This window comes from Lygodium microphyllum, chromosome 22 (genome assembly GCF_053477565.2).
Source record: "Lygodium microphyllum isolate KBCC chromosome 22, Lygodium_microphyllum_v1.1.10, whole genome shotgun sequence".
Lineage (NCBI taxonomy): Eukaryota > Viridiplantae > Streptophyta > Polypodiopsida > Schizaeales > Lygodiaceae > Lygodium > Lygodium microphyllum.
Window position 1 is genome coordinate 58,539,056 of NC_141156.1, and position 21,228 is coordinate 58,560,283.

Consider the following 21,228-nt stretch of genomic DNA (forward strand, 5'->3'; position numbering starts at 1 on the left):
TGTGTTTTAGACACTTTATATGGAGGACACATTAGTGCATTTCTTTTTGTGCACTTTTTTGGCTATTTTTTAGGGTTTGACCACATTTACGGTTTTTCCTCTTTTTCGTCTATATATAGGCAGTTGGCCCTTCCACTTTCATTATCCATCATTGATCCTCGATGATCAGCCAACCTTCCTCATTCTCTCATTTCCCTGCTACGATCTGGCACCCATACTGACATGTAGAGTTGCGTGTTGGGGATGATTATTGCAGCCTTGTATCTTCAGTCATTGCAGTCACATTGTTCCTTCTCTCTCGCGTGTTCTCTGTCTCCTCTTCGTGTTCGCTTTCCTCTTTCCGTTGTGCACTCTCACATTGGTATAGGTATGCAACATGGGCAACATGTTGAGAATGTGGGATTTGAATAGGAGGTAGGTGTTAGAAGTGGTGCAACAATGAAAGCATAGACAAGTGCTGAAATAAACTGCAAAATACTAGACAAAAGAAAACAGAAGAACATTGCAATGGAAGAGAACTTACAGATGTGCTTGGAAAATGGAATTCATATACTAAACACGAGAACTTAGAGATATGCTCGAGAAATGGAATTCATATACCAAACACAAGAATGGCATGTACAATAGTGGGTCTCAAGCTCCTAGGCACTAGCACTGGCACTGGCTTTGGCACCGGTTCCCTCTCTCCATAGAACTTGTAGGTGATGACAATCTGAATGAGGAGGGAACTGGATATATAAAGAAGAAAACAATGCCCAAATAGGGGTAGGTCGGCCAACATAAAATGCCCCAAATAAGTATACAATAACCATAATAAAATGCCTAAATAACCTAGCCATACCCAGTATAGGTTAGACTCACATGAGCTATCTAGGCTGCAAACATCCTTTCTCAAATTATGGGTGATTTGATACATACAGGGATACAATGATAAAGGCTAATCATAGTGTATACAACAAAGAATCACCAGACTACAACCATGGATATCCAAGTAGTGGGTGTTGGGTGTAAAGTTTCTTCAGGTGTAAAGTTCCTTAATCTCCGTGTGTGTAAACTTATATAGGTGTGAACACGCCCTTATTTGTACCCTAACATATAAATACATTTTATTCTTTGTGTATTGTGACTTTTTGGTATAGTCATCTTGGGATTCTCTCCCTCTTACTCTCAACACTGTTGTTGCTTCATTTTTGTCTCGCATTCCATTGTGTACTCACCCCAATAAACTGGTATCAGAGTTGCACAAGGTGTGCACGCTTCTCGAGGCAAGCAAGGATCTGTCGACAATGTTTCAGGCTAGTTTTTTGCTCGCATAGGTCAGGTTGTCATCTTTCAGACACGTGTGTACTAGGCGAGGTAGTTGACAGGTCAGTTTTTGACCAGGTGGATTAGGCGACAACAAGCGATAGGTCGGATTGTGCAGGTGACAACTTTTTAGGTGTGTGATAGTCAATCGTAGGCAAGCAAGGGCTTGGTGAAGACCACATGGCAACAAGCAAAACGCACGACAGGTTAACGGTTAGTTTTATTTTTGCCACGTTTTGGCAGCTTTTTTTTCTGTCAGATTTTATTAATTTTTGCAAGTAGGCCTCCTCATTGACGGCGGATCGCGCGTATAAGCACAAATCTTAGATTCGTGCATATTTATGCCTGAAAATTTGGAGGTTTTTCCAGATTTGATGCTATTCATGCATAACAGTGAGATTGGACCCGGAAATTGCAGAAATTGTGCACATTGGCCTTGAAAAATTTAGAGCTTTTCATGTATTAGTGAAATTTTGCTTAGTGAGCTGAATTTACTGACATTGGTGCACATTTAAACCCTAGAAATTTGGGGCTTTGGCAAAATTTTGCAAAATTTACATGTATTATGCTCTCAAGAACATGTATTGATGCAGTTGGGGCAGATTGATCAATGAAATTTTGGGGCTTTTGCTGAAATTTGTGAATTTTGGTAAAATTGATGTGTGAAATGCACATTGGGGACATTGCTAAAGCAATCTTGGTGTTATAAGTAGTGAAATTCGAGTTTATCATCTCCCACTTGTGAGATTTTGAAGAAATTGCAAAGAATTTTGGTGTTTTTGTGTATCAGAAGTACTTTTGGGCACATATCTATGCAGTACACATGTTAGGCAGCTCCTATTGAGTTGATGTATTGCTGGATATTCATGGTGCAGCAGTCTTAGTGATCATTTGCAAATTTGGGATTGTTGCAAATGTAATTTTGGTGATATTGCTGAAGCTGGAGTCACCTTGCAGTGGTGTATGCATGGAATGTATGCTGAAATCTCAATTATTTTGATGAAAGTTATCCTTTCTACTGCTCTACATGTATTTGAAATAAATCTTGCTCTTATTTCATGAAATTTTGGGCTGAAATTAACTGAATATTCAGCTTGTTATTTACTGTCATAAAATACAGCATTGGTACTTGACACTTTGCTGAACAATGGCCGCTAATGCTTCTAGCAGCAGTGATACTAAATCCCTTCTTGAAATCAAGAGGTTTGGTGGCATTAGCTTTAGAAGGACATGCAAGGCATTTTGTTTCTCAAGGACTGTGATGATGCTCTCTTGGAAATCAAGACGACAACTATGACAGATGAGGATTGGGCTAGACTCAACAAGAAGGCCATTGCATACATTAAAATGGTTGTTTGATGATGTACTTATAGACATTAAGTGTCTTGATATGGCTTATGCCATATGGAAAAAGTTAATGGGCACTTATGAAAACACAACTCCAATGAATCAAGTGCATCTCATGCGCAAGCTTGTGAACATGGAGCTGGATGAGTGTAAGCCATCATTTGAGCATTTGAGTACTTTCACAGGGATTTTGAGTCAGTTGTCGTAGGACTTTGGTTTGTAGCCCTTCAATGATAAACTGAAGGCTATTTTCTTGTTGATGACTTTGTCCGATAGCTGGGAGTCTTTGGTAATTTTACCAAGCAACAACCCCGCTTTAACCTTTGATGGTGTTAGGGGCTCTTTTCTCAATGAGGAGATTAGAAGAAAGTCCAATGGAGAAAGCAATGGTTCAGTCTATCATCTTAGTGGCAAGTAAGAGAAGAGGGGTAATGAGGAAAATAAAGATAAAAGCAGGAGTAAAAGCAAAGGCAAACAATAGGATGTTACTTGCTATTAGTGTGGGAATAAAGGGCATAAAAAGCCCGATTGTCAGCTACAAGAAAGAGTAAGAAAGAAAGAAACATCAAGGAAAGAAAAAGAAGGATGACAAGAAAGATGATAACAGCTCTCTCTCAAAAGAAGTTGCAAAGGCAAATGTTACATCTAGTGTGGTCATTGAAGAACTCTCTGACATTGGAGAGATATTTGTTACAGCCTCATGCAATGATATAGATGATATGGCAGCAGCATGTGATATGCACATCACCAAAAAGGAGGTGATTGATGCCTTACTTTCAGCTCATGATGGGTTGTCCCAATCATGGGTAGTGGACAGCGGGGTCTCTTTTTACGTTACTCCCTCTTTGGAGTCATTTTTTGAATACATAGTAGGTTACCTAAACAACTATGCATGTGAGATAGAGGGGTAGGTACCATTCACTTGGCCCTTAAAAATGGCAAAGAGCTGATTTTACAGAATGTTAGATATGTACTTGGCATAAAGAAAAGTTTATTGTTAGTTGGGTAGCTTGATGCAAGAGGATATTTTACTGCCCTTGATGGTGGATCTTGGAAGGTCTACAAGGGCTCTATGCTGATTGTTAAAGGCAACAAAAAGGGGACTTTGTACTATTTGCATTGTAAACATTACCTAACAAGTTTTTGGGTGTGGTTGAAGTTCATTCACAAATGAAACTTTGGCACAAAAAACTTGGCCATATGAGCTAGAAAGGCCTTCAAGTTCTCTCCTCTTTAGGGAGATTTGATGTAAAAGGCTCTAGTCTTGACTTTTGTGATGATTGCATATATGGAAAATATGTGAAGTCTCCTTATTACTCAGGTGTCGTTTAGAAGTTCAATGCTCTTGATTTAGTACACTCTGATGTGTGTACTATGCCTGTTAATTCACATGGGGGTGCATAGTACTTTGTCACTTTTATTGATGATTTTAGTAGAAAGTCATGGGTGTATATGTTAAAGAGCGTAAAAGAAGTGTTGAATGCTTTTAAAAGGTTTCATGCTTTCGTTATCACACAGAAAGGGCTTAAGTTAAAAGCTATAAGAATGGATAATGGGGGCGAGTATGTTTCTAATGAGTTCAAAAAGTTTTGTGACATGCATAGCATTAAGAGGGAGTTGACAACCCCTTATATTTAAATGGTGTAGCTAAAAGATATAATCGCGCACTTTGTGAGAGAGTCAGATGCATGTTGTCCACAGCTGATCTCCCCCAGTAGTTCTGGGGAGAGACTCCTAAAATTGCAGTTTATATATGCAATCACTCTCCCAATCGTGCATTGGAAAATGGAATTCTTGAAGAGGTTTGGTTTGGCAAACTTGCTTCATATGACCATTGGTGGGTCTTTGGTTGTGATGCCTTTGTGCATATTCCTATAAATCAGAGGACTAAACTAGATATGAAATCCATCAAGGGCATCTTTATGGGATATGGAGATGAGGAAGAGATGGGTTATAGAGTTTGGCTTCCTCAGGAGACAGAAAGATAGTACGCAATTGAGACGTAGTATTTAATGAGGCAAAGTTGTTGAAAAATGCTATACAAGGTGACCTCGACAAAAAGAAGGTCAATTTTCAACATGAATAGCCAGCCGTTTAGCAACTATTAGCTGAAGATTTTGTTTCTTTTGATGTTGAAAATGAGTAGCAACCTATTATGCTACAGTCAAAAGATAATGGACAACAAATAGATGCACAGAATGGAATAGAATAGTAAGAAGAACATGTTGAAGATAGGTTACAGCAGCAAGAAAATATTGAAAATCAGCCACCAGGTAATGGTGTGCACATATCCAAGGATGTAGACCTATTGTCTAACAATACATATCATTGGGTATGGTCTATACGTGTTAGAAGGCAGCCATAGAGGTCTCAACCATCTGAATTGCATTTTGTTGACTGATAAAGGTGAGCCTTTGACATTTAGAGAGGCACAATCATGTGAAAACAAGAGAAAGTGGGAGCTTGCTATGCAAGAAGAGATCAAGTCTTTGTATGTAAATAACACATGGGAGCTTGTATCTTTGCCCAAGGATAGGAAAGCTATCCCTAATAAATGGATTTACAAGGTGAAATGTATTGATGGGAAGCTCAAGTACAAGGCATTTTTGGTTGCTAAGGGCTATATAGAGAATGAAGGCATAGACTTCCAGGAGGTTTTTTCACTAGTGGTGAAGATGACTACGCTCCGTGCTTTGTTTACTCTCACTGTATCCTTGGATTTCGAGTTGGATCAGATGCATGTGAAGATTGCTTTTCTTCATGGTGACTTGGATGAAGAATTGTACATGAAACAACCCGAAGATTTTGCTACTCTAGGGAAAGAGCATTTGGTTTGCAAGCTGAAACGCAGCTTATATGGGCTCAAACAAGCCCCTAGACAATGGTATAAAACGTTTGATACCTTCATGCTTAGCCATGGATTTAAATGCAGTCATGCAGATCACCGCTTATACGCTAAAAGGATTGATGATGGAAGCATTATTGTGTTGGTCTTATATGTGGATGATATACTGATTGTAGAAAAGCATGAGTACTTTGAATGCTCTTAAAAGGTAGCTGAGTTCAGCCTTCCCAATGAAAGACTTGGGGGCAGTTGAACACATTTTGGACATGCGGATTAAAAGAGATAGAGGGCAACACTTGCTGTTTCTCTCGCAGCATAAGTGCATTAGCAAAGTACTTGACATATTTAATATGGCTAATGCTAAGCCTATTGGTGTGCCTTTATTGGCACATATAAAACTTAGCAGATGTGATTGTCCAAAGGATGATGTAATTGCTAGTGCTGTGAAGGGCATACCTTGTGCATCAGCTTGTGATTCTTTGATGTATGCCATGGTTGCAACTCGCCCTGACATTGCTTATGTAGTGGGAGTTTTTAGTAGGTTCATGTCTAACCCTGGTAAGCTACGTTGGGAAGCAGTGAAATGTATCTTTAGATACTTAAGATATACAAGCAAAGTATATATGCTATGGAAAGGATACACTAGAGTTGCAAGGATTCTGTGATTCGGACATAATAGGAGATTTTGACACTAGAAAATCTACTAGTGGGTATGTCTTTACTTTGGCTAGTGGGGCTATTTCTTGGTGTTTAAGATTGCAGAAAATTGTGGCACTGAGTATTATAGAGGTTGAATATGTCTCATCGACGGAAGCTTCTAAGGAAGCTATTTGGCTTGGCCGTTTGGTCAAGGATTTTGGTCTCTCTTCATGTATTCCAGTGCTTGGTTGTGATAGTCAGAGTGTAATGTCTTGCTAAGAATGCCATGTTCTCGTATACATACCAAATACATAGATGTTCAGTATCACTTCATTCGACAAGTCTTGGATGATGGTCTTGTCACATTGACTAAGGTTAAAACCTAAGATAACCTTACAGATGTTTTCACTAAGAGTCTTGCAAAGGCTTAGCATGAGCATTGCATTCGATTAGTGGGAGTTGGCTAGCTTAAAGGTACCACTTCGAGCCTTTAAGTGGGAGGTTGTTGGGTGTAAAGTCCCTTAAATCTCCATGTATACAAACTTATATGGGTGTGAACACACCCTTATTTGTATCATAACATATAAATACATTTTATTCTTTGCGTACCATGACTTTCTGGTACACTCATCTTGGGATTTTCTCTCTCTCACTCTCAATATTGCTCCTGCTCCATTTCTGTCTCGCATTCCATTGTGCACTCATTCCAATAGTGGGTCATGAAGCCACTACCAAGGTGCCTTGGAGAGAATCTGATGTCGATGTCGATTTTATCAACTCTTGAAAAATAGTGAAGAGTCATAATAGTTCTCTATGTCCATCATCAATGTTTGACAATAGCATGTAAGACGAATATTTTGGTGGAGGTTTGATGTTTCATGCAATGTGTTATGTTCTTGATGTCCTTGGACATTTGGATGGGTGCTTGTAGTATTGGTCATAGTCATCATGAAGTGACTTAGTGCGAATGTAAGGACGCTTCGGGGTTAGGATATGTGGGCCCTATTTATAGGACTCAAGGCCCTATTGCGCACATTTGGTGTCCAGGGACATAACACAATGGCTGGTTAAGGTTCGGCTCTTGGTATGTATAGTCTGAATTTCCATGGTAACATAGTATCTGAAATGGTGTTTTGGAAGCCCTGAAATAGAATTGTTGTTTTAGACCGAAATGAGAACAAGGAAATGCCATTTTGGCATCTTACAGTGGATAGGCAGATTGGTTTTCAGTTTCACTTTTGTCTTTTGCACAACCGTCTTCTCCTACTCAAGCAGATTACTTCCTGTAGCTCTCGACTCTCCTGCTTCTCCTATTTTCTTCTTTCTTTCTTTTCTTCTTTCTCTTCTTCTCTCCTTCTAAGCTCTTCTTCTTCCTTTTTTTTAATGAGTTTTTCTTCTTCTTCCTCTTCCACTCTCATTCTTCTATATGTTTTGCCCTCCTCCTCCTTTTCAATCTTTCTTTATTTTTCAATTTCTTTGCAAGTTTCTGTTTGACATTACCTTATTATGGTGCCAGATCTGTTTTGGAGGCATGTCAATCCAATCCAGGGATACAAGGACCCTCAAAGTTAGATGAGGAGGCAGTGCATGGGTCATCAAAATCTGGACAAGTCATGACTAGTGGACTCTAGAGACTAGACTCATGATGTCATCAGCACATGTATTTTTGAAACCTCACTTAACATGTAGATTAACTTTTAATCACATGGTTAAGTAAATGTTGCACATGTGAGGTGTAATTGGGATTAGAGTAAATTTACGAGTTCGGGATCGGAGAAAATCATGGGTTGTCAATCGTAAAAGTTGTTATAAGTTATGCCGCACAGGTACTTGGTGGTATCTGGTGTTGGTTGTTAGTCTAGGTCATTCATTTGGCCATAAGTGTCAGTTGGTGATACTAGGGTAGTGGTGTTTAATGGTACGTAGCGCCAATCTGATAGTCAAAGATGGTGTAGAGACACTCGGGAATGGAAGTTGTCTAGCCAATTTAATTATTGGCTAGTCAGATTATTTTTCAGGGTTGAAATAATTATTAGATTAATTTTTAGTATTTAAAAACTGAAAATTAATATTTAATTATAGATAATGTTGGAAAAACCATTTGGAAAGGCTCCACTTGTCAAAAATGCCCATGCAAGATTGAAAAACATCTTTAGAGGTTGGAGAGAGGCATTTTTAGTGTATTTAGACTGCAAGAGAGAGGGACGAGATACTGTTGGTTTGATTTGCAGCCATTGGAGGACCTTCTGAGGCTAGAGCAGGAGAAGACCAATCAACAGCAGGTGATAGCATCTACATGCTGTTGAGATAGGGCAACAATAGTAAATGACTGATTTTCTTTAGTTCTTTGTATCTATAAGCTATTGAGATAGGGCAGCAACAATAAATGACAGATTTTCTTCAATTCTTCGCGAAGAAAGTTTGAATTTTCTCTCATCTCCAAGCCTTTCTACAGTCTCGCTTCAAAGATTATAGCATTGAGATCACCAGAGGCTGAGAAATTTCAGATTTCTTTGCTGTAAACCCTAATCTGTAGCCTCGAAAAGCGTGCAAGAAATTGGAAGCTCCAAGACTTGAATTTAACAATGTTGAAGCTATTTTTAGCCTATTCAAATGGAGGGACCAGAAAATCAATGAATTTGGGGCATTTTCCACCTTTATCAAAGTGGGTGAAGGCCAACTGATTGCCTGAATCAAGGGACAAATTAGATTGAAGACTTATTGGTCATTTTGGACAACGAGGGGAGTTGGAATATTGAAAGGGATTGGGAGAATTTCATTGTACATTAACTTCTTCAATTAAGCTAAATAAATACCGAAAGGGGTGTCAGTTTTGGGGCCAACAGGGTGTCCAATGTCCAAGATTATATGGTAAAGTGTGCTTTTCAGTTTTGTGAATTTGTTAATTGCTGTAAATAGTGCTTAATCAGGTTATTTACCACCCTATCTAAGGAGGAAGGCTGGTTACATGGTTCCATTGCTGAGATACCACTCAATCCCTTGATTTGGTGGGCTCGAGACACTTGATTGCAAGCCAAAGCTTTATGCTAGTACTAATTTTTAATCTCAACTGAGAAATTATAGCAATATGTCTTCATACAATGAGATGACTCAAGCAGTGATGATGCCTCTCAATATGAACATTCATATGGGAATGAAGGAATTGCAATGCCTGACTTGGACAATACTCGGACCATGGATAATAAGCTGAAAATATTGTTGTTGAGCAAGATGCATTGTCTTTAGGGCATAAGTAGGCTAATGACCAGCAAAGTGAAGAGAAATTTGATGACCAGTTCAAGAATCGGACGAGGACAATAACAAATCTCTTTGTTGATTTGGCAAAGGATTCTGAATTTACTTGATTTTTAAAGGCTCCAAAGAAGGAGAGCGAAGGTAAGAAGAAGAAGAAGAAGATGTCTTTTATACCTTCACGACAGCAAGATGCATTGAAGATAATGCCAAACCCTTCATTTGAAGCTCCTAAATATGCTAATGAAATAAAACAACTGGTACCTACGGGGCAAGGAATGCAATTGCAAGGCCATCATCGAAGTGCCAATCCAATGGATTTTGGACAGTTAGGTATGCATGCTATGATGGGGCAGCTAAGATATTTTGGTGGAAGCACGATTTTTCATGCTATGGTTGGACAAGGACAATATATGGGAATGTATGACACAAATCCCTATGGTATGTAGTAACCAATGCATAGTGTGTAAGGCCTAATGTATTCGGGTATGGCTGGAAATATACAAAACCCTATGTATGGCGGTATTGGCTTGATGCCTGGGGCACAAAGTAGCGTATTTGGTATGTATTTGCACCCCCAAATGCTTATGGGGCTCAAGGAATGAATATTGGTAATGTAAATGCTCCAATTGACGTTGGTTTTAATGTAAATTCAGCAAATGCACTCTTTTTGCAGCAGCTAGTGTATGACAACTTAACACCCAAAGGGGCAAAAGACTATGATGAAGGTGGAAAAGCAGTGAAGTTTGAGTCCTTCAGTGGTGTATAAGATAGGTTGAAAGCTTTGACTTTCATTCAACAGTTTGATGTAGCCTATTCAAGGGGAAACTTTATAGACTTCTTGAAGGTTTGAAAGGCAGCTACTTTCTTGAAAGGGAATGCATTACAGTGGTGATCTACTCTTTTGATGCAAGGTAGAGCAGTGTCAACGTGAGTTCAATTCAAGAAAATATTTGCATTGAATTGGTTGACAAGTATCTTTGAGATGGACATCATGACAACTTGGAATAAACTGGATGCTAATGAATGTAAGAATTTGGGGCACTTTCTTGGATTGTCATTGATGAGATACCTAAGAGAAATTAAAAGTTTAGTTGGGTGGTCAGATTGGCTAGAAAGCTTAGATGACTAAGACTTTTATATTCAAATAGTCACATTGATTAGAAGTCTATGTTATGAGTGGTTTTAGAAAGTGAAACCAGATGCTCATGATCAAAGAAACAAGCCATGAATTGGTGAATCTATATAATGAAGCTCTCGAGAAGTTAAATTTGACGACTCCTAAAAGTTAGAAGGTTACTATTTTTGGAAGTTGCTCAGATGGAAATTCTGTTCATGTAAAAGGCTTCAGAATTTCGCAAGGAACAATTTTGTCTTCAACAACTATCTCAAATTTTTAACCATTTGAGAAATTTTTAGAGTAGAAGGTTTGGAAGCTTCTTTCTCTAGAAAAGTGACATGTGGCATCTAGGAGAGGACACGTGTCATTTTGAAGAGACTAAGTGTCCTTACATTTGTCATTTTCAATAAACACTTGTCATTTGTATCCTCTACGGTTCACTTTTGAGAACCCAAGCCCCACATCTATATAATGGAGGTCTCTCTCTTCATTTGGAAGAAGCTCTCATGCTAAAATTTTAGCCACATGCTTTGTACTCTCTTATTTATCTCTCATCCAAGAAGCACTTTCTATTAGTTTGATCTAATCCAAGCATTAAAGAAGAAAATCAGCTTGCTGGCCGGAGTTTGCAGAAATTAGGGTTTCAAAACCCTAATTTTTAGAATTGCAAGAAATTAGTCCTTTGGTATATGGTTCAGGCACTTGCTGCCCATGGTTTGTTTCAATAAATTCCTATGAAGGGCTGGTTCTCCTCTCAACATGGTGTCGACTCTTCTCTCTCTTCTAATTTTCATGGTGATAATTAATCGAGTTGGTTAAGTTCAAAGTATTATCATTCTCACATTCTTCTTAGTGCTTGTAGACCGTTGTTACCTGCTTGGAGTTTGGGATGACTTGGGGAGTTAGACCTATTACATTGTAATGTGAGTCTACAGTCAGTTTGGACAAGTGAGTCTATACATAGACAATCCAACATCAGTTCATGTTTCCTTCCCTAGTTTCGTCAACAATGTGTGCTGGCAGCTCAGCCCTTTGCTATACCTGCCGCATTTTCCATCCAGCCTGCATCACCATCACCAAACAGTTGTGCTTGGTCCATGCACACAGCCTGCATGGTGGCATGCAGGGCTCACACCTCGGCTAACCACTGCAACAGTTTGCTGCTGCATTTTAGCAATCCTCTTTAGCACTCAGGTTGCTGGTTCTGGTGTAGCTAACTGCCTGCATTTCAGCCCGCGTTCATGTGCTTGATCATGCAGTTCACTTTGTGCAGTTGGGATGTGTTGCTTTGCGTGTTTTCTGTGAGAGCCATCGCCTTGTTGGTGCCCCTGCTGTGTTTTTGCTGCAGTTGGCCTTGTTTGCATTGTGTGCATGATTTGATCATCAGGTTCTCTATTGGGTGCAGTCCCATGTCAAGTTCTAGTTGTGTGTAGCACCTTTTGAGCTCAAGATCAAGTATTCAGGATGTATTCATTTGAGTTTATCACCTTGTTGTTAGCAAGGAAAGAAAAGCACTTACTCTTTTGGTGGGGGCCCTTTCAGTGGGTATTGGTGCCCCATGCAGTGCATTGAGTGCTCTTGTTTGAACTCTACATTTTGCCTTTTTAAGTTTCATGTTGTAAGGTGTGCTTGGAAACTAAGTGCTCTGTGTGCATGATTTGATCATCAGGTTCTCTATTGGGTGTAGTCCCAAGTCAAGTTCTAGTTGTGTGCAGCACTTCTTGAGCTGAAGATCAAGTATTCAGAATGTATTCATTTGAGTCTTATCACCCTGTTATTAGTAAGGAAAGAAAATCACTTACTCTTTTGGTGCCCCCTTTCAGTGGGTATTGATTCCCCATGCAGTGTGGTGAGTGCTCTGTTTGAACTCTACATTTTACCTTTTAAGTTTCTTGTTGTAAGGTGTGCTTGGAAGCATAGTTACTCAGAGTCATGGGGTAGATTCAAGATGGCCCATCAAGCTTCGGCAATATAATGAATACTTCAGCTACTTTGGAGCACTCAAAGAAATGGACTTTTGACATTGCCCCTTTGCACTTGTTAAGTTTGTTTTGGAGCACCTTGGTGTGGCTATCCTTGGGCAGTCAGTGAGCACAAACTAAACACATTACAACTTGTCACAAATCCCAAACTCTCTCTACATTGATAATGTTCGAGTTTAGGTCTAGCGCCATACCATGGACACTTAGTGTTATTGCACCCCAGTCTTGGTGCCCATCAGTCACCTGTCAGGTTGGACCTATTTTGGTCCTTTATAGGTTGGACATAGGTGGCCAGCTTTTCATCGATTGCTTATTATAGGCTAACACACTCTACATACTAAGGTTAAGATGCTTATGTCAAGTTGGTTCAAGGCATACCTCCTCTGAATGATAAGAGCTACAGTGATCCTTTTAATAATCAACTCATTGTCAGTTTGGAAGAGGGGAAGAATATGCAATTTGAAAAAGCTTGAAGACCGGAGTTGTGAAAAGAGCACATTTGTGGATAGTGACTTTCATTGTATTGAAATGGGCATCATTAAACAATAACAACAAATACTTCCTATCCTAATTGGCTCTTTGTATTCTCTTCTGAGGTTTGTTCTTTGACCCATGTGCCATTTCTTTGATGTCCACTTCTGGCTGCTTTCCCAGAATGTCTGTTAAATTGCAGTAGATGTCTAATGAAATCAGTAATAGTATGAACATGTACGGGAAACTGAATTGAAACTGATAAAACTAATGGTTGCATGCAGGCACTAGATTGAAAAAGGAAAACTGTGACAATGGTGCTCACCAATTTCAAGGGCACTGGTGTTGGATTTGGTCTTTCTCTGTCTCTGTGTGTGTGTGTGTGTGTGCGCGCGAGTGTGACACATGCGTGCCTGCTCAGTTCAGAATACGTGCAGCTCATCTTTTAAGCACTCCTCAATTGCAATGCATCATGGCCTCTCAACTTAATGTCTGCTGGTTTGAATTCCCATGTTCATATATTTGTAGTATGTTGCATTATCAACTTGCTTAAGTGACACCTGTGGATGCATTTATTAGTGCTTTTACCCCTGCCTATTGTTCCTGAGGCTTAACTTTGTGTTTCATGAAACTGAGCTTCGATTTCGATGAAACTGCAAGATGATTGGCTCTCCCCTTTTAGCAGGATTTGGAGCAGGCTGTGGATTTGGTGTTGGGTGGGGCTTTGGAGGTACTGCATTTGGTTTTGTGTGCTTTTCTTGGTTTATGCACTTTGAAATTACTGTTGAAACTCAAGTTTACTTTGTGATGTTGCAGGCTCCTCTTTACAATTCTTGGGTCTTGGAATTGGTATTCTATCACTCTGATTTATAAAGATTCTCATGTATGCAGATCATATTTGATTGATTGACGGCTTTAACCTTGTTTATACTCTTCATAAGGTGGTGGTTGTGGAGTTGGAGTAGGCCTTGGTTGGGGCTTTGGTGCTGCTTATGGGTCTCATTATGTGAACTCCAAGCCAATGTTTGAAGGCATAGACTTTCAGAAGCTAAAATCCAAAGAGAAGCTGGAGGATGTGCCCAGTACTGAATGAATTGAGTTACATAAGCCTTCATGCAGTATTTGAAGAGAATTAGTCCGGTTTCTGAGATTATAAATTGTAGCAGTAGATTTGCACCTGCAGCCTTCCCACCCCTCTCCTTTCCACCGGGGGCTTGTGCGATATGTGTGTATAAAGAGTGCAAAGTGACTGTTCTCCCTCTATCCTATTACCCTCTGAACTCTAGGTACTGTTGTCTTCATTTGATGAGTGCTTGGTGCATACAGCCAAGTAAGGTACTAATGCCTGCAAAGTTCCTCTTATCTGCCTACTTCTGAGTCAAGTGTTCCCCTTTTAATCCTTTGTCTTTGAATCAGCAAGGTTTGGTAATCTTTCATTTGCACGTCCATAGTGGGAATTCCCACATTTCGGGTTTCCATGCTTCATGGGCATGCTGTCTTGCCGTATTGTCTTAAGATGCTTGCATGCAAATCAGATAGTACTACTGTAAGAAGTTGGGAAGAAGATATATTTTGGTGTGGAATTATTAATAATATCGTAGCTCACTTTAAAAGGGGTCAGACTTGTAAATTTCCACATCTTTTGAACATTAATACATTTATTGTCTCTTACCTTATCTTCTTGTCTACAGCCTCTATGGCTTCTCTTTCTTCTTTCCTAACTTTCTAGTCTTTCTCTCTTCTCATTACTTTTCTCTCTTCCATGTTCTTTCTCTCACCTCTTAGTTTTCTCCTTGACAAGTGGTATCATAGCATAGGTTTTTGATTTGTTAGATTCTCTCATTTCAGACTTTAAAAAAAAAAATTCACATTAAATCTTGGACAACAAATATAGAAGCCATATGGCATGTACTTGTAGGTGTTCTACTTGGAGTAGAGACTAATCTTGGAGCTTTGACAAAGATCTTGGAGAGATTTAGCAAAATCATGGCTAAAATGGTAGATTGTGCATCCATTACAAGCTATTTGGAAGGTAACTTAGTAAAAGGGATTGATTGGACTTAGGAGAGGAACAATTTGTGGTTACTTGGAAAAGAGCTTCTTCTTATTTATGTTTGAGATCTATATGGAATCTTCAGTCCTTCAAATTTATCTTTCTTAGTGAATCTTGGTTCTCTTCAAGAATAGATGGTATAGGAAGTTTTTAGGGATCAAACTCTATTGGTTGCATACTATCTTGATCAGCAGGGATGATGCCACGTGGACCAACAAAGCAATCCAAAATTTATGTTGATTTTCAGCGTTGTTTTTCATCAATTCGTCTCTTGGACAATGTTGATGCTTCTAAATCATTGGCATAATATACTTTTAAGTATGATGTCTTCCAAATGAAGCTCTATTTTTTATTCTTTTGGTTTCATGAACCTTGATAGCCATGGAAGCTTTAGTCCAAGCTTTAACTTCTCTTAAAATTCTTGAAGATTTTTCATCATTTTAGCTTAGGATTCATTCTAGTAAAGATTTCTTGAAGAAATGGCAAGGATTGGGCAAGATTGGACAAGATTCAATCTCAAGAGTTTCCATGGAGTCAAGATTTAGGGGAAGCAGATTCAATGCTTCAATCTTGAGCTTTTGAGATTTCAAGATTACTTCCAAGTATCCAAGGAACAAGGATTGAAGGTTATTTTAGCAACATTGAGTAATCAGAGGTTTTATTAAGCATTTGGAGATTATTCAAGTCTTCATTAAGCTATGTAAGAGATATTTCTCTTTAAATCTTGATCTCTCTCATTTATCCAATTGTTGAGTTTTATTCATTTGATTGAGAGATGAAAGAATTGAAAAGTTTTCGTAAAGTTTTAGCTCGTCATTTGTTAAATCAATCCATTCATAGAGTGCATTGATTACTTGATTCAAATAGTGAATTAGAAGCTATTGCTTGAGTTTTCAGTATTACATATAATCTCATTTATTAAAGATAAAGTAATTGATTAAATTATTTACTCTAATTTAATGATTGATCGATGATTGTTTGATTTATAGTAAAATATATCATAATCCATTGTAAAGGGTAAGTCAATAGTGAGTCATTGCGTGGTAATATTCTCTCTGTATTCATTTTGTCAATCTCAATTTTATTATATCTCATGGAATGAGCTGAATGGGGATTTCAATAATGTATATAATGTTGATTGATTATAGTAGCATAGTACTGTCATGTTGAGATTTTCATCGAGGAAAAATGTGGATGTTAGGGGAGATATTGAGATAAAAGAGAGGTGACTCTCTCCCATTATTAAAGATTTTGAAGGGGTGTAACCAACTGACCGAGAGAGATTTTCGCTCACCTCTTGGTGATTCAAAGCCCATGTAAGGAGCATGTTTTACTATTTTATCCCTCACACAAGTACCACGAGTGGAGAATTGAAGATTCAAGCACTCAAATATTCAAGTATCTTGAAGACCAAAAGATAGTGAAATAGGGCTTTTACAAGATACTATAGGGTACAAACAACTCACTATATGTATCATTATAATCATTGAGGTACAGGTGTATGTACTACAGGTTGTCCGTAGATCTTATCGAGGTTCCCACAAGATTTGAAAGTCTTTAAGTACAACCATTTTACTCTCATAGGTGGAAACATGACACTTACAAGTTAAAACAGAGTGTTAGTGTAGATAGTTCAATCTTAGAGGTTGGATTATAGAGAATTTTTGTTTTAAACTTGTTAAAATGTGCAATAGCTTATCTCAAAGGGGACATTATGGCTCTGTTTTGAATTAAAAAGTTTGGGAATGGAGTTTTTTAACTCAAGTTATAGCCAATTTATTGACAAGGGTTTCTACAAGACTGTGCTACTATGGTAGGTCATAAAGGGAAGAGTAAGGCCTAGGATGAATATGCCCAACAAATCAAAGATACTTTGTTGAAAAATACACATAAAGAGAGCTTTGAAGAGTCTCAAATGCAAGGTGAATTTAGTACTCTTAATCATACTGTGTGAGAATATGAGAATAGATATGCTCAAAGGCATATAGAGCTATTATTCATAATTGAACAAATGGTATTGTCTAGTCATCAAATGAAGTCTTGTATTGAGAAGTTGGTGGATTTCACGACCTAAACAAAGGCTTCAATTGACAAATTGGTAGAATTCAATAGACAAATTATAACTCAATTCTTTCAATAGATGCAAATGCAAATGGGAACCAAGGATGCTAGGGAGAAAGCACAATCAAATAGTGACCCGATAGTCCCACTTCAGCCACCTAATCAAAATGGTAAAAGTCAAGGAATTATTGGATGAAGGGGTATTTTCAATAGTCAATATGAAGTACGAGAGACTTCACAAAAGCATGGTGACTATTTGGGTAATATGAATGGTGCTAATCCCAAGCTTATGGGTTAAATCCTCAAGTTTCTAGAGATCCTCTATCATCGATAAGGTTCCACACTAACTTTTGGCTACCTTTTGGAAGAGTACAATCTCGTTTTCGAGGTTCAATGCTTATTAATCATGATAAACCTATTTTAGGATAACAATCTTTTCATGAAAGGAAATTGAAATACAAAATTATTTGGATAAAATACAATGGACAGTCATCTTTACCATTTGACATAGAGGAATGGATTTAAAAATTAGAGTTCTATTTTGATATATTTTCTAGAACTAATGATATGAAGATTCATTTTGCCTCATTGCATTTGAAAGGGTTTGCGCATACTTGGTGGATATATATTAAAAAAGAGAACATACTAGTAGAGAGTTGAGATGCATTCAAGACTCTTCTCTTGAAAAAAAGAAAGTGGCACGAAGATGGTATGGATTAGAGCAAAGAGACTTAAGCATACGGGATTAAACCCCACCACTCTTTTTAAAGCCATTGAGTTTGCGAAACATTATGGAAGGAAATATAGAAGAAACTCCTCATTTCAACCTAGTTTTGGATGGCCAAGGCCTGTTTTAAAATAGGGACAAGTTGGCAATGTTTATGGCAACAATCATACATCAAGTGGGAGCTTTAAAGTGCCAAGTTATCCATCATTCAATGCTTCAAGACTTGAAGGCAATTTCAGGACAACAAATAGCAAGGGTGGATTTTAAACAAGGGGACAACAAGTTTAGAACTACTTCAGTCAATGTTAATCCAAAGTATTCCTATAGACCTTTATAAGGAAAGGAAAGAAAAATGCTTATGTTTCAAATGTGGAGAGAAGTATACAATTGATCATGCAACAAAGTGTATATGCAAGAATGCAAAAGCCAAGGTCTTTTTAAAGATTCAAGGGATGATAATGATGAGGTAAATGCATTTGTGACTACTACTGTAATTGAGAATGTTGAAAAGGAAGTTGTGCAAGAACAAATTTATGATAGAATTGACACTTTTCCTTTTGATTCTACTGGTAGTATTTCTTTTGATTCAGGAGGAATTCTTAATGAGTCACATGTTGTCACTAGTTGTTCCATCTTCGTGGATGCTTGGACACGTTCTAAGAGCCATAATATACTTCGTATGTAGGGTAATATTCATGGAAAGAATGTGTTTACCTTGATACATAGTGACAGTGCATACAGTTTTGTAAATAAGCTAGTTGTAGATAGATTGAATTGTTTTCCCATTGATTTACAACAATCCATAAGAGTTCAACTAGCAAATGGTGAGAAAAAATTAGCACTCAAATATGTCTATAAGTTTTCTTACAATTGATCAAAAATTATGAAGTAAAGGTAAACCTAATTACTTTGGAAATGGGATCCATAAATGTTATACTCCGATGTGATTGGTTGATAACCTTAGGAAATGTTACTATGGATTTTTCACAATTGTATATGGAGGTTGTCTTTGATGGGCAATCTATCCATTTACATGAAATCTCTAATAAATTCGATTTTCAACTTATCACCATTCACGAACTCAAGGAGTGCAAGAGATGTTCATAGATCTTTGTCTTACACATGAATAAAGAGATTGAAGATCAGTCCAAAAATTTAGTAGATCATCTAGCTTTGAAATCTCTTCTTGAGGAGTACATGGATTTTTTGAAGTATATACTTTATTACCTCCTAAGAGAGTAGTGAATCATTGTATCGATTCAGAGCCACACTCAAAGCTAATCAATAAACCACCTTACTAATTGTCTAAGTGTGAGCGTGAAGAAGTAGCTAAGTAAATCATGGAGCTTTTAGAGATGTGATTCATTGAACTTAGTTCTTCACCTTATGCATATCCGGTCGTCTTGTCAGTGAAGAAGAAAGATGGATCCTTTAAGATGTGTATTGACTACAGGGATCTAAACAAGAACATAGTGAAGAATAGGTATCCAATACTTAGAGTTGATGATTTGCTTGATGAACTCAAGGGGGCTAGGTTATTTACCAGGATTGATTTGAGGGTAGGATATCATTAGATTCGTATGTGAGAGAGTAATGAAGTTAAAATTACCTTTAGGATTGATCATGGGCTATATCATTTTTTAGTGATGCCATTTGGGCTTACTAACTCTTCAGTTACCTTATAGAGTTTGATGAACAAGATTTGGCAGTCTTTCCTCTTTCAATTTGTCCTAGTTTTCTTTGATGACATATTGATTTATAGTAAGACTCTATTGGACCATTTATCACATATGAGAAAGGTTTTTGATGTATTAAGGCATCATATTCTTTCCTAAGGAAAAGAAGTGCTCTTTCATGCAAATTGAGGTGGAGTACTTGGACCATATTATCAATGAAAAATGGATACATGTTGACCCTAAGATGTAGTGTGTTAAAGATTGATAAATAACTACTACCACTATTTCACTTAGAGAGTTTCTTAGTCTATCATTATTTTATTGCAGAATTGTTAAGCATTATGCAAATATCGTAGCTCCTTTGATTGATAGGTTGAAGAATGAAGCTTTCTTTTGGGATGCACTTGCAGATAGTAGCTTCAACCAGGTAAATGAATTCCTTATTTCTGCTTCTATTCTAGTGTGCTCGGATTTTTCAAAAGAGTTTACCATCATATAGTGTGATGCCATTGACCGTGGCATCGTGACTATTTTGTTACACGAGCATGGAGTTATTGCCTTTGAAAATCGCAAGTTTACATATAAGAAAATGGCTATGAATGTTTATGTCCAAGAGATGTTGGCTATTTTACATGTGATAAAAAAGTGATATCATTACTTGTTAGCAATTATTTTAGAGTTTAAAGTGATCAGAGGGTCTTAAAGTATTTTCTCACTCAATAAAATCTCATCTTAAGCAGCGTAGGTAGATAGCAACTCAGCAAAATTATGATTTTGACATCACTCATATGAGAGACAACTACAATGCAGCAACAGATTCTCTTTCTTGCATGTGGGCATGTAAAGTTTCAACTATAACTGAGCTATATACTGATTAGATCAAAGAATTACATGAAGCTTATCTTTTAAATGATGAACTTAGCCATGTTTTTTAAAAATTACAGCAAAGTCTCATGAAAACACACTATTAGTGAATTTGGAAAATTTCCACAAGTTTAGGACTCATGGTCAAATTTTTCTCTTTGCTATAACTCTCACACCATTGCTCCAAATTTATTATTCAATAGCTCAATATATTCTACTTTTTATAAGGTTTCCAATTATGTGTCACATGATAGCTTTGGGAAACTCAAATATGTCTTTTTGGAGTCCCAATATTCTAAATAATGAAGAATAGGACTTGAAAGTTTCTCAAATTCATTAAAATTGTGTTTGAAAGAAAACTCACATTATCAACTCAAAATGGTCTAATAAGATTCAATTGCAAGATTGCTATTTTCTCTATTTTTTTCATACAAAAAATTATAGAAAAATTACAATTTTCACCTTTAGCCGGACATTTTGGAGTTTTTAAAACTTATGGTAAGATTAGTAAAAGCTTTTATTGGGAATGATTGTGGAAAGATGTTAAGGATTTTGTTATGAAATAAATACATTGTCAACACAATATGGACAACATCCATAAGTCATGGTTTATTACATCAACTACCTATTCTTGAGAACAAGTAAACATACATTACTATGGACTTCATTACTAGTTTATCTACTACCAAAAGGGGATGGAATAGCATCTATGTGGTAGTGGATAGACTCACCAAGGCAGCCCACTTTCTTTCTACCAACACAGTTTACTGCTTCACATGTAGCTAATCATAAGATGAATCTTAGGAACGCCCAAGGTAAATGAAGATATATGTAAATGAGAAAATGTGATATTTAGAATTCCAAGAAAGAGAATCAATTTCATTGA

The 21,228-nt window shown here is 37.5% G+C and overlaps 1 protein-coding gene across 12 annotated transcripts in view; it reads left to right on the plus strand.

Annotated features, from left to right (window-relative positions):
* LOC148017191 (uncharacterized) overlaps positions 1-14,586 on the plus strand; it is a 38,073-nt gene extending 23,487 nt beyond the window's left edge. For 6 of the 12 annotated variants that reach the window (XM_087662544.1, XM_087662546.1, XM_087662548.1 and 3 more), the window contains 4 exons: positions 13,246-13,315; positions 13,647-13,691; positions 13,778-13,810; positions 13,903-14,585. In XM_087662544.1, coding sequence (XP_087518670.1) covers positions 13,276-13,315; positions 13,647-13,691; positions 13,778-13,810; positions 13,903-14,054 — 270 coding nt within the window. In that variant the 5' untranslated portion in view covers positions 13,246-13,275 and the 3' untranslated portion in view covers positions 14,055-14,585. Of the gene's footprint in view, positions 1-12,334; positions 12,358-13,245; positions 13,316-13,392; positions 13,460-13,646; positions 13,692-13,777; positions 13,811-13,902 lie in introns of those variants that run through there. The other 6 variants (XM_087662553.1, XM_087662552.1, XM_087662551.1 and 3 more) reach the window with 3 other exon arrangements.
* Positions 14,587-21,228: the final 6,642 nt, after the last annotated feature.